Source organism: Colobus angolensis, unplaced genomic scaffold (assembly GCF_000951035.1).
Source record: "Colobus angolensis palliatus isolate OR3802 unplaced genomic scaffold, Cang.pa_1.0 Scaffold66, whole genome shotgun sequence".
Taxonomy (NCBI): domain Eukaryota; kingdom Metazoa; phylum Chordata; class Mammalia; order Primates; family Cercopithecidae; genus Colobus; species Colobus angolensis.
The window spans coordinates 1173067-1185059 of record NW_012120265.1 but is presented as its reverse complement, the minus strand read 5'-3'; the positions used below and the strand labels follow the sequence as shown (position 1 = coordinate 1185059).

The 11993-nt window shown below is 55.0% G+C and overlaps 3 protein-coding genes across 5 annotated transcripts in view; 1 reads left to right on the top strand and 2 right to left on the bottom strand.

Moving 5' to 3' along the window:
• The window catches only part of MRPL34 (mitochondrial ribosomal protein L34), a 28802-nt gene extending 26255 nt beyond the window's left edge, over positions 1-2547 (bottom strand). The window contains exon 1 of the mRNA XM_011925743.1: positions 2311-2547. The gene's annotated coding sequence lies outside the window, so the exon portion shown is untranslated. The remainder of the gene's footprint in view (positions 1-2310) is intronic.
• Positions 1-3037, top strand: part of ABHD8 (abhydrolase domain containing 8) — a 26497-nt gene extending 23460 nt beyond the window's left edge. For both annotated transcript variants that reach the window (XM_011925745.1, XM_011925746.1), the window contains exons 3-5: positions 370-540; positions 717-933; positions 2334-3037. In XM_011925745.1, the coding sequence (XP_011781135.1) occupies positions 370-540; positions 717-933; positions 2334-2504 (559 nt within the window). In that variant the 3' untranslated portion in view covers positions 2505-3037. The remainder of the gene's footprint in view (positions 1-369; positions 541-716; positions 934-2333) is intronic.
• Positions 3038-7929: 4892 nt separating this feature from the next.
• Positions 7930-11993, bottom strand: part of ANKLE1 (ankyrin repeat and LEM domain containing 1) — an 11349-nt gene continuing 7285 nt past the window's right edge. The window contains exons 4-6 of one of the 2 annotated variants that reach the window (XM_011925739.1): positions 9750-9909; positions 9521-9659; positions 7930-8958 (exon numbers count right to left, since the gene is read on the bottom strand). In XM_011925739.1, the coding sequence (XP_011781129.1) occupies positions 8786-8958; positions 9521-9659; positions 9750-9909 (472 nt within the window). In that variant the 3' untranslated portion in view covers positions 7930-8785. The remainder of the gene's footprint in view (positions 8959-9520; positions 9660-9749; positions 9910-11993) is intronic. The other variant, XM_011925740.1, reaches the window with a different exon arrangement.

Genomic DNA, 11993 nt, shown 5'->3' with positions numbered 1-11993 from the left:
TTTTTTGAGACGGAGTCTCGCTCTGTCGCCCAGGCCGGAGTGCAGTGGCCGGATCTCAGCTCACTGCAAGCTCCGCCCCCTGTGTGAAACCCCATTTCTACTAAAAATACAAAAATTATCTGGGTGTGGTGGTGTGCGGCTACAATCCCAGCTACTCGGGAGACGGAGGCAGGAGAATCGCTTGAACCCAGGAGGGAGAGGGGGGAGGGAGAGCCAAGATCGAGCCACTGCACTCCAGCCTGGGTGACAGAGTAAAACCCTGTCTCAAACAAAAACAAAAACAAAACAAAACAAAACAAAATGGTCACTGCTTGTATCCTGCTGACCGCCTCCCTTCAATCCTCCCATCACCCCACCCATTCCGAGCAGTGTCTCTTTCTGCACATTCCTGGCACATGAGTACCCAGACCTAGTGCACAAGGTCATCATGATCAATGGCGGGGGCCCTACGGCGCTGGAGCCCAGCTTCTGCTCAATCTTCAACATGCCCACCTGCATCCTGCACTGCTTGTCGCCCTGCCTGGCCTGGAGCTTTCTCAAGTGAGTGCCCCCATCCCAAAGGCCGTGATCCTGGCCCTGGGGAACCCAGGCGTCTGCTCGAGTTGGATGGGAGGGTGGGCTGTACTGCTGGGACTACGGCTGGCATCGGGGGCACCCCGCGGCAGCGGCAGGCGGGCTGGCATGAGGGGCTCTAGCGGTACCTCCACCACCACCAGGGCCGGCTTCGCCCGCCAAGGAGCCAAGGAGAAGCAGCTGTTAAAGGAGGGCAACGCTTTCAACGTGTCATCCTTCGTGCTCCGGGCCATGATGAGCGGCCAGTACTGGCCAGAGGGCGACGAGGTCTACCACGCCGAGCTCACCGTGCCGGTCCTGCTTGTCCACGGCATGCACGATAAGTTTGTGCCGGTAGAGGAAGACCAGCGGATGGCCGAGGTAGAGGAGGGCACCCGGGGCGCCACAGCTACAAATCCCCAGGGTGCAGCCCAGGAGGGGCGTGGCCTCTGCGGGGGGCGTGGTAGTATTTGTGGGCGTGCTTTCTTCCCTAGGGGGCGTGGTCGCCGGGTGGGCCTGGTGTCTAGATGCTGCATCTTGTTCTGACCCCAGGCAAACAGGAGCATTAGGTCTAGCATCAAAGGTATAATCTAGAAAGCAGGGCTGCCCTGGACAGGTGTTAGCAATTATGCACCGTCCCCCACCGCATGTAAGAAGGCTCTCCTCACAGCGGAGGATTTGTATAAGAGACCAGTGACTATATAATTCTAGGAGACTGGCACCAGGGGATCTTTAGATTAGAAACTCTAATTAGCGAGTTCAGATTAGAAAGGGTCTGGGGATCCTTAGCACTTAGAATAGCCTTGGATACTAACCCGGTGAGGTAGTTCACGCCGATAATCGCTGCAACTTGGGAGGCTGAGTGGGGCAGACCGGTTGAACCCAGGAGTTCAAGGCTGCAGTGACCCATACTCACACCACTGCACTCCAGCCTGGGCGACAGAGCAAGACCCCATTTCTCAAAAAAAAAAAAAAAAAAAATTAAAGTATAGCTCTGTACTGGTGGTTCTTAACTAAGGAGGATTCTGCCCCCAAGGAACACGTGGAAATGCATGGAGACATTTTTGGGTGTCACGACTGAAGGGGAGGGGTACTACTGGCATCTGGTGGATGGAGGCCAGGGATGCTGCTCAACACCCTACAAATGGGCAGGATAGCAGCCCCACACCAGCTACCCTTTACCCCCACCAGCAAAGAATGATCCAGCTCCTAATGTTGGATCCTCCTCCGGGTCGGGCGCGGTGGCTCACACCTGTAGTCTCAGCACTTTGGGAGACCGAGGCGGGCAGATCACCTGATGTCAGGAGTTGGAGACCAGCCTGGCCAACATGGTGAAACCCCGTCTCTACTAAAAATACAAAAATTAGCCGGGTGTGGTGGCGCGTGCCTGTAATCCCAGCTACTCGGGAGGCTGAGGCAGGAGAATCGCTTGAACCCAGGAGGCAGATGTTGGAGTGAGCTGAGATTGCGCCACTGCACTCCAGCCTGGGTGACAGAGCAAGACTCCGTCTCCAGAAAAAAAAAAGAAAAAAGAAAATCCTTCTCCGGGCGTACTGTACACACTTAATAAATGCTGGATGCCTGAATACTAGTTCGGCTCCTGCAGGGCGACAGGCCATCCTCTAGCTCCCCCTCGAGTGGAAGTGGAGAGATGCAGGGTAGATGGGAGGAGGGACTTTTGGATGCTGCGGGCCATGTGTGGATGTCGGAGTCCCAGGGAAGCCTGGCCTCTCGCTCCACCCTCCTGCCCCCGCCTACCCTGAGCCCCGCGTCTTCTGCAGATCCTGCTCCTGGCGTTCCTGAAGCTCATCGACGAGGGCAGCCACATGGTGATGCTGGAATGCCCCGAGACGGTCAACACGCTGCTCCACGAATTCCTGCTCTGGGAGCCCGAGCCTTCGCCCAAGGCTCTGCCCGAGCCACTGCCGGCGCCTCCAGAAGACAAGAAGTAAACGCCGGGCCGGCGGGGCATCGCTTGGTGAGCACAGCCGCAGCAGGAGGCCGGAGCCTGCGCCAGGTCTGCAGCTCAGACCACCTGGGCGGGCCGTTCGCTCCGGTGGGCGGGGCCAGGTCAGGGAGACGCCCCCAGGCTGGCTGGGCAGGGCGTGGCATCTGAGAGAGCCCAGCGGACACTCAGCTCTCTGCTTCCGTCCCGCGGGGCCCATCGGCGTTTCGGGGCTGCAGCCGGGACCCTCGCGGAAGATGACTTTGTACAGAAGCTCTCCCTCACTTTCCCCACGACGCCACGGTCGAGGCAGGCCCCCCACCCCGCTCTCTGTCTTCCGTGTCAGACGTGCTTGATCCTGGGACCCACGATCCCCACGGGGACCCTCGGGGCCCCATCCTGTTGCCCGAGACCCTCCCTACCCCCCATTCCTCGGCGCTGGGAGCTATTTTTGCCCAAGGGGGGAGGGATGGGGGGGGCTAGCGCCACCGAACCTGCACATCTCAACTTGTAACTCAATAAACAGAAGTGACAATCGGAGTCTCCGGACCTGTGCTGGGTGACCACAAGGCAGGGTGTTCACCGCCCGGAGCCTCAGTTTTCCCATCTGCAGACTGGGCTAAGGCTGATGCCTCGAGCTCAGGATCGACTTCGGCAATGTCTGGGATCCACGTTAGCTTCCTGAATTTCCCCTCGCACCTCAGAAGGCTGGGCCTCCTTGGACAGTATTCCCCAGGGCAGGAGGCAACTTATCAAGAGGTGAGCCCGGCCGGACGTGGTGGCGCGGTGGCTGACGCCTGTAATCCCAGCACTTTAGGAGGCCGAGGAGGGGGGATCACGAGGTCAGGAGATCGAGACCATCCTGGCTAACACAGTGAAACCCCGTCTCTACTAAAAATACAAAAAATTAGCTCCAGGCGTGGTGGCGGGCGCCTCTAATCCCAGCTACTCAGGAGGCTGAGGCAGGAGAATCGCTTGAACCCGGGAGGCAGAGGTTGCAGTGAGCAGAGATCATACCACTGCACTCCAGCCTGAGCAACAAGGTGAGACTCTGGAAAAAAAAAAAAAACACACACACAGTGTTGTTTAATCCCAGCACTAACATTTTTGGCCAGGTTATTTCTTTTTTCTGTGGGGGGCTGCAGGATGTTTACTAGTATCCCTGGCTTCTGCCCAGTTGATGCAACTACACAATCTAGTGTTGATCATGACAGTCAAAAATGTGTTCAGAAGTTGCCAAATGTGCACTGGTGGGCAGAATTACCCCTGGCTGAGAACCACTGCCTTAGACTAAGTTCAAAAATCAGCTGCCCTGGAGATCGCTGTGCATTCAGGAAGGGCTCATTGGAATCCTGTAAATTCTAGGCATTTACAAAGGCATGGGTTACTGAAATTCACTCCTGCTTAAAGGGCAGGTAATACAACCTAAAACTTACCAATAACCCTTCCATGGAAGGCTTGGTCCCCAGGGCTTGACCGCTACCAAGTGGCCTCATTCTTTCCCTTATCCAGGAAGAAAGGCAAGATTGGAACAGCCAGGTAGGTTGAGCACCACTGTTTTAGAGATTCTAGCCTATGCAATTAGACCAGAAAAAGAGGCTGGGTGCAGTGGCTCACACCTGTAATCCCAGCACTTTGGGAGGCCGAGGAGGGCAGATCACGAGGTCAGGAGATCGAGACCATCCTGGCTAACACGGTGAAACCCCGTCTCTACTAAAAATACAAAAAATTAGCCTGGTGTGGTGGCGGGCGCCTGTAGTCCCAACTACTCGGGAGATTGAGGCAGGAGAATGGTGTGAACCCAAGAGGGCGGAGCTTGCAGTGAGCCGAGATCGCGCCACTGCACTCCAGCCTGGGCAACAGAGCGAGACTCCGTAAAAAAAAAAAACACAAATACAAAGACGAGCCAGGAATGGTGGCAAGCGCCTGTAGTCCCAGCTACTCCGGGATCCTGAGACCGGAGAATCGCTTGAACCCGGGAGGTGGAGGTTGCAGGAGCTGAAATGGTGCCACTGCACTCCAGCCTGGGCAACAAGGCGAGACTCCGTCTCAAAAAACACGAGATGAGCCCTTCCCTAGCCGGAAGAGATCCAACCGAGGTTTAGGTAAAGATCGGTGGGTGATGCATGGAATTAGAGCTGCTATAATTGAGTGCCCACTGTATTCCGGGCTGTGTTTTGAATGCCTGTCACCCACTGCTTCATTGAATTCGACTCATCCAACCCCATCCAGCAAGTTAGGATCTTTTACTATCCCCATGTTATATCTTTCAGCTTGGTTTAGGGTCACCTTTGTCATGAATATTTTTCTTTTGAAACCACCAAATCTGTGTTTTAGTTTTTTGGTGTTTGTTTTTGTTGTTGTTGTTGTTTGTTTGTTTGTTTTTTGAGACGGAGTCTTACTCTGTCGCGCAGGCTGGAGTGCAGTGGCACCATGTCGGCTGGCTACAACCTCCACCCCCCTTCCCCCCCCACTCGTTGAAGCGATTCTCCTGCCTCAGCCACCCGACTAACTGGGATTACAGTCGCCTGCCACTGCCCCCAGCTACTTTTTGTATTTTTAGTAGAGACGGGGTTTCACCATCTTGGCCAGGCTGGTCTTGAACTCCTGACCTCGTGATCCACCCGCCTCGGTCTCCCAAAGTGCTGGGATTACAGGCGTGAGCCCCTGCACCTCGCCTACATTTTATTCTGATCCATGTATATCTAGGCCTATCTGTGGTTCCTGTGTATTACAGGAGGAGGGAGGAAATCTTTCCTTCGGTTCTATCCTTTCCCCACTGGTTTGGGAGCTCCATCTTTAGTTTAGACCAGGGGGACAATTGTGTCCATTGGCAACTTCTGGTAACATTTTTAATCGCCATGTTTGGGGGTGCATGGGTGTTGCTGGCTTCTAGGGGATGGAGACTAGGGACGCTGTTCATCACCCTGCAATGCACGGGACAGACCCCACAGCAAAGAATAAGCCAACCCCAAATGTCATTAGAGCCAAGATTGGGAAACCTTGTGTTAGACAAATCCCATCTCTTCTGGGGGCTCTAGATTCTTTACCAATGTCCTGTTTGTGTATTCCGGGGCGATGGCACAGTGTCATAACTCCTGTGGCTTTATCATTAGATTTGGCACCTGGGAGGCAACCCCATTTCACACTTTTTTTTTTTTTTTTGAGACAGAGTCTTGCTCTGTTGCCCAAGCTGGAGTGCAGTGGCACAATCTTGGTTCACTGCAGCCTCAGCCTCCTGGGATCAAGCGATTCTCTTGCCTCAGCCTCCTGAGTAGCTGAGATTACAGACACCCGCCACCACGCCCGGCTAATTTTTGTATTTTTAGTAGAGACAGGGTTTCACCGTGTTGGCCAGGCTGATCTTGAACTCCTGACCTCAGGTGATCCACCCGCCTCGGCCTCCCAAAGTGATGGGAGTACAGGCGTGAGCCACGGTCCCTGGCCCCTGTTTTACATTTGAGGAAAGTGAAGCTCAGAGAACGGTTTCTTCGGCTCAGTTACAAGTGGTCGAGCCCAAACCCACTCCAGAAACTGGACTCCTAATCACAATACCAGCCATTACCCCAGGAACAGCCAGCGGCTCAGCAGTGGCGAGGCGGCGGAAACTCGGCGCAGGTCACAGCCCGCCCCCTGAGGGACCTGGTTGGCTAAACTGCCGTGATGACCGGCAGGTCCTGAAGCCAATGAGGCAGCGGATCTCTCCAGGTCCCTAAATCCACGGGGCCCTTTGCAGAAGCGACTTCCAGAAGCTTAAATGCCCTCGACCGGCTCGCCCGCCCGCCCGAAACCAGACTGCTGATGTCTCACCAGGATGGCGACTTCGTATTTACTGAAGATCTTTGTACATGAATGATCTGAAGTCTCGTAGCATCGCTGGAAGTTGGGTTATTATAGTACTAGTAGTAGTAGTAGTAGTACTAGTAGTAGTAGTAGTACTAGTACTAGTACTAGTAGAAGTATTTGAGATGGAGTCTCACTCTTTCGCCAGGCTGGGGTGCAGTGGCGCCATCTCAGTTTATTGCAACCTTCGCCTCCCAGGTTCAAGTGATTCTCCTGCCCCAGCCTCCCACGTAACTGGAATCACAGGCGCTCACCACCACACCCGGCTCATGTTTTGTATTTAGTAGAGACAGGGTTTCACCATGTTCATCAGGCTGGTCTTGAACTCCTGACCTCAAGCAATCCACCTGCTTCAGCCTCCCAAAGTGCTAAGATTACAGGCGTGAGCCACCATGCCTGGTTAATTTTTGTATTGTTAGTAAAGATGGGGTTTCTCCATGTTGGTCAGGCTGGCTTCAAACTCCTGACCTCTGGTGATCTGCCCGCCTCAGCCTCCCAAAGTGCTGGGATTACAGGCATGAGCCACCAAGCCTGGCCAATAATCCCATTTTATAGAGGCTGGGGTTGCACAGTGATCCTGAAGAGGGTCCTGGCCCTGCTCACGCCTCATCACACAAGCAGCCTCTCGAGGGCCCCCACACTTCTCCTTCCTCCAGAAAGTTTTCGCCTGGGCTGCACTGCTAGACACTTTGGGCTCTGAGCCACACACTTTGCTCACATGACCTTATTTTTAAATTTTTATAGTTTTTTTAAGAGACAGGATCTTGATATCGCCCAGGCTGGAGTGCAGTGCTGTGATCGTAGCTCCTTGCAGCCTCCAACTCCCAGGCTCAAGCAATCTTCCCACCTCAGGCTCCCAAGCAGCTGGGACCACAGGCCCACCCACCACATCCGCCTAATGTTTTTACTTTTTGTAGAGAGAGAGTCTTGCTATGTTGCCCAGGCTGGTCTCAAACTCCTGGGCTCATGCTATCCTCCCGCCTCAGCCTCCCAAAGTGCCAGGATTACAGGCGTGACACCCAGCCCTGACATGACCGCATTTCATCCTTACAATGATCCCCTGGAGTAGGACCTCTTTACTGCCCCCACTGTACAACCTAGGAAACCCAGGCTCAGACAGATTAAATACTGGTCCCAGGTCTCACGGCTGGGTAGCAGTGAACTTGGCTCTTGAGCTGGGTAGATACCCTGAGTGCAGCTGAAGATTTGCCAGTCCATCCCGCCGTGTGGGTGTCCCATGTCTGGGAGGTAAGAGCAGGCTCTATCCATTTTGACAGGAACAAGCTGCCAAAGTGTTACCAGAAAGGGGTCCTGATCCAGACCCCAAGAGAGGGTTCTCCAATCTCACACTAGAAAGAATCCAGGGTGAGTTCATAGAGTATAGTGAAAGCAAATTTATTAAGAAACAAAAGGAATAAAAGAATGGCTACTCCATAGACAGGGCAGGGCTGCTGGTTGCCCATTTTTATGGTTATTTCTTGATGATATGCTAAACAAGGGGTAGATTATTCATGCCTCCCCTTTTTAGACCGTATAGGGTCTAAAGGGTAATGTCCTGATGTTGACGTGGCATTTGTTCTTTCATTTGCTTCTTTGAGACAGACTCTCGCTCTGCTGCCCAGGTTGGAGTGAAGTGGCACAATCTCAGCTCACTGCAACCTCCGCCTCCCAGGTTCAAGTGATCCCCCTGCCTCAGCCCACCTACTAGCTGGGATTACAGGCACGTGCCACCATGCCCAGCTAATTTTTGTATTTTTAGTAGAGACAGGGTTTCACCATGTTGGCCAGGCTGGTCTTGAACTCCTGACCTCAGGTGATCTGCCCGCCTTGGCCACCCAAAGTGCTAGGATTACAGGCATAAGCCATCGCGCCTGGCCAGCCATGGCATTTGTAAACTGTCATGGCGCTGGTGGGGGTGTAGCAATGAGGACGACCAGAGGTCACTCTTGTCGCCATCTTGGTATTGGTGGGTTTTGGCCGGCTTCTTTACTGCAAACTGTTTTATCAGCAAAGTCTTTATGACCCATTATCTTGTGCTGACCTCCTACCTCATCCTGTGACTTAGAATGCTTTAACCGTCTGGGAATGCAGCCCAGTAGGTTTCAGCCTCATTTTACCCAGCTTCTATTCAAGGTGGAGTTGCCCAGGTTCAAACGCCTCTGACAGAAGCACCGGACTGTTCCAAAGCACCTTCTGCTTCCCTACTTGTCCTCCTCCCATGACGGGGAGCTCACTACTTACTACCCCTCCAGGAGTACCATCTGTAACAAAGTCCTCTCTCAGACTGGGGGAGATCTGCCCTGGTGCTCCCTATACACACACACACACACACACACACACACACACACACCCCTTCTGAAACCAGAGGTGGGGGCTGCTGTCAGCACGGGGCAGCTGGAACATTCAAACATTTCTTCCCAGGCTGGATGGCCAACTCCCCAGCACTCAGCCCCGGGCCTGGATGTCCTGGGGACGAAGCTGTCGCTCGCCTTCAGCCAGGAAGACGAGGAGGGCACGGTGCAGCAGGTGCACCCCCAAGCGCCGGCGACGAGCAGGTGGCCAGCCTGCCACCACTCCATAGCAGTGCCCTTGTTTCTGGTTGGTGAGCGTCTGGATCCCTGGAGAAATTGGATGTGAGGTCACAGGGGCAGCCATGGGGACACCTCCCCATCCAGCAGAAGTGTGTGACAGCAGGCGGCTGGGTACGGTGGCTCACGCCTGTAATCCCAACACTTTGGGTAGATCACATGAGGCCAGGGAGTTCAAGAACAGCCTGGCCAGCATGGTGAAATTCCATCTCTACTAAAAATACAGAACTTAGCTTGGCATGATATGGTGATACATGCCTGTAATCCCAGCTACTTGGGAGGCTGAGGCACAAGAATCACTTGAACCTGGGAGGCAGAGGCTGCAGTGAGTTGGGATCATGCCACCACACTCCAGCCTGGGCGACAGAGTCTCACACACACAAAAAAAAGTATGTGACAGCGAACCCAATGTGTATTGCCCTTGAGTGGGGATAAACCAGTGGAGCAAAATACATGCATGTTCAGGTTCAAAGTTGGTGCTCAATAATTGCTCAGTCAACAAATGAACACCCCTCAGAAGCAAAAAAAAAGGAGGGAACTAGAAAGCCAAATGCCTTTCCTATGACCCCCATTCTATGTACCAGGCACCCACCTAGGGCTTCCACAATACACGCCTCCCGTGTATAAGCCTCCACAGCGACCACATGCTGGAAGCAATGTAGGGACACTACGCCGCAACCACTGGCCCAGATGTCCAAGATCTGACGCACCTTGGGGCAGGCCTGGGGGGGCTAGGGCAGAGTCTGGAGTCAGCACCCCCAATCCCCTCCCCTGCCCATGGCCTGACTGCCCTCGCTGAACCCTGATCCCTGTCCTCACACCTGTTTTCTTGACCGCCCATGGTGACCAAGGGCTTCCCAAAGGTGGACATATGGCCGGGCCCTCGTCCCTTTGCCCACGTAGAAGATGGCACGGACGAAAGTCTGAAGGCGCTCAGCTGGGGTCAGTGAGAAGGCTCGGGCTGGCAGGTCCTGAGTCTCCCTGGATGAAGGGGGCAGCTCAGACAAGGAAAAGTGGATAGAGTGGTCCCCAGAGGCAGTCCTTAAAGTCATATGTCTAGTGACTCCTGATTACAGGATCAGAGAAAGGCAGTGGCTCCCCAAAGACATTCAGCAACTTGCTTTTTCTTTTTTTTAGACAGAGTTTCACTCTTGTTCTCTCGGCTGGAGTCCAACGGCACGATCTCAGTTCACTGCAACCTCCACCTCCCAGGTTCAAGCGATTCTCCTGCCTCAGCCTCCCGAATAGCTGGGATTACAGCCATGCGCCAACACGCCTGGCTAATCTTGTATTTTTAGTAGAAATGGGGTTTCTCCATGTTGATCACGCTGGTCTCTAACTCCTGACCTCAGGTGATCCGCCCACCTCAGCCTCCCAAAGTGCTGGTATTACAGGCATGAGCCACCATGGCTGGCTGGGGCTCACGCCTGTAATCCCAACACTTTGGGAGGCCGAGGCGGGAGGATCACTTGAGGCCGGGAGTTTGAAACCAGTCTGGCCAACATGGTGAAACCCTGTATCTACTAAAATTACAAAAAAAATTAGCCAGGCATGGTGGCATATGCCTGTAATCCCAGCTACTCGGGAGGCTGAGGCAGGAGAATCGCTTGAACCCAGGAGGCAGATGTTGGAGTGAGCTGAGATTGCGCCACTGCACTCCAGCCTGGGTGACAGAGCAAGACTCCGTCTCCAGAAAAAAAAAAGAAAAAAGAAAATCCTTCTCCGGGCGTACTGTACACACTTAATAAATGCTGGATGCCTGAATACTAGTTCGGCTCCTGCAGGGCGACAGGCCATCCTCTAGCTCCCCCTCGAGTGGAAGTGGAGAGATGCAGGGTAGATGGGAGGAGGGACTTTTGGATGCTGCGGGCCATGTGTGGATGTCGGAGTCCCAGGGAAGCCTGGCCTCTCGCTCCACCCTCCTGCCCCCGCCTACCCTGAGCCCCGCGTCTTCTGCAGATCCTGCTCCTGGCGTTCCTGAAGCTCATCGACGAGGGCAGCCACATGGTGATGCTGGAATGCCCCGAGACGGTCAACACGCTGCTCCACGAATTCCTGCTCTGGGAGCCCGAGCCTTCGCCCAAGGCTCTGCCCGAGCCACTGCCGGCGCCTCCAGAAGACAAGAAGTAAACGCCGGGCCGGCGGGGCATCGCTTGGTGAGCACAGCCGCAGCAGGAGGCCGGAGCCTGCGCCAGGTCTGCAGCTCAGACCACCTGGGCGGGCCGTTCGCTCCGGTGGGCGGGGCCAGGTCAGGGAGACGCCCCCAGGCTGGCTGGGCAGGGCGTGGCATCTGAGAGAGCCCAGCGGACACTCAGCTCTCTGCTTCCGTCCCGCGGGGCCCATCGGCGTTTCGGGGCTGCAGCCGGGACCCTCGCGGAAGATGACTTTGTACAGAAGCTCTCCCTCACTTTCCCCACGACGCCACGGTCGAGGCAGGCCCCCCACCCCGCTCTCTGTCTTCCGTGTCAGACGTGCTTGATCCTGGGACCCACGATCCCCACGGGGACCCTCGGGGCCCCATCCTGTTGCCCGAGACCCTCCCTACCCCCCATTCCTCGGCGCTGGGAGCTATTTTTGCCCAAGGGGGGAGGGATGGGGGGGGCTAGCGCCACCGAACCTGCACATCTCAACTTGTAACTCAATAAACAGAAGTGACAATCGGAGTCTCCGGACCTGTGCTGGGTGACCACAAGGCAGGGTGTTCACCGCCCGGAGCCTCAGTTTTCCCATCTGCAGACTGGGCTAAGGCTGATGCCTCGAGCTCAGGATCGACTTCGGCAATGTCTGGGATCCACGTTAGCTTCCTGAATTTCCCCTCGCACCTCAGAAGGCTGGGCCTCCTTGGACAGTATTCCCCAGGGCAGGAGGCAACTTATCAAGAGGTGAGCCCGGCCGGACGTGGTGGCGCGGTGGCTGACGCCTGTAATCCCAGCACTTTAGGAGGCCGAGGAGGGGGGATCACGAGGTCAGGAGATCGAGACCATCCTGGCTAACACAGTGAAACCCCGTCTCTACTAAAAAATAAAAAAAAATTAGCCGGGCGAGGTGACGGGCGCCTGTAGTCC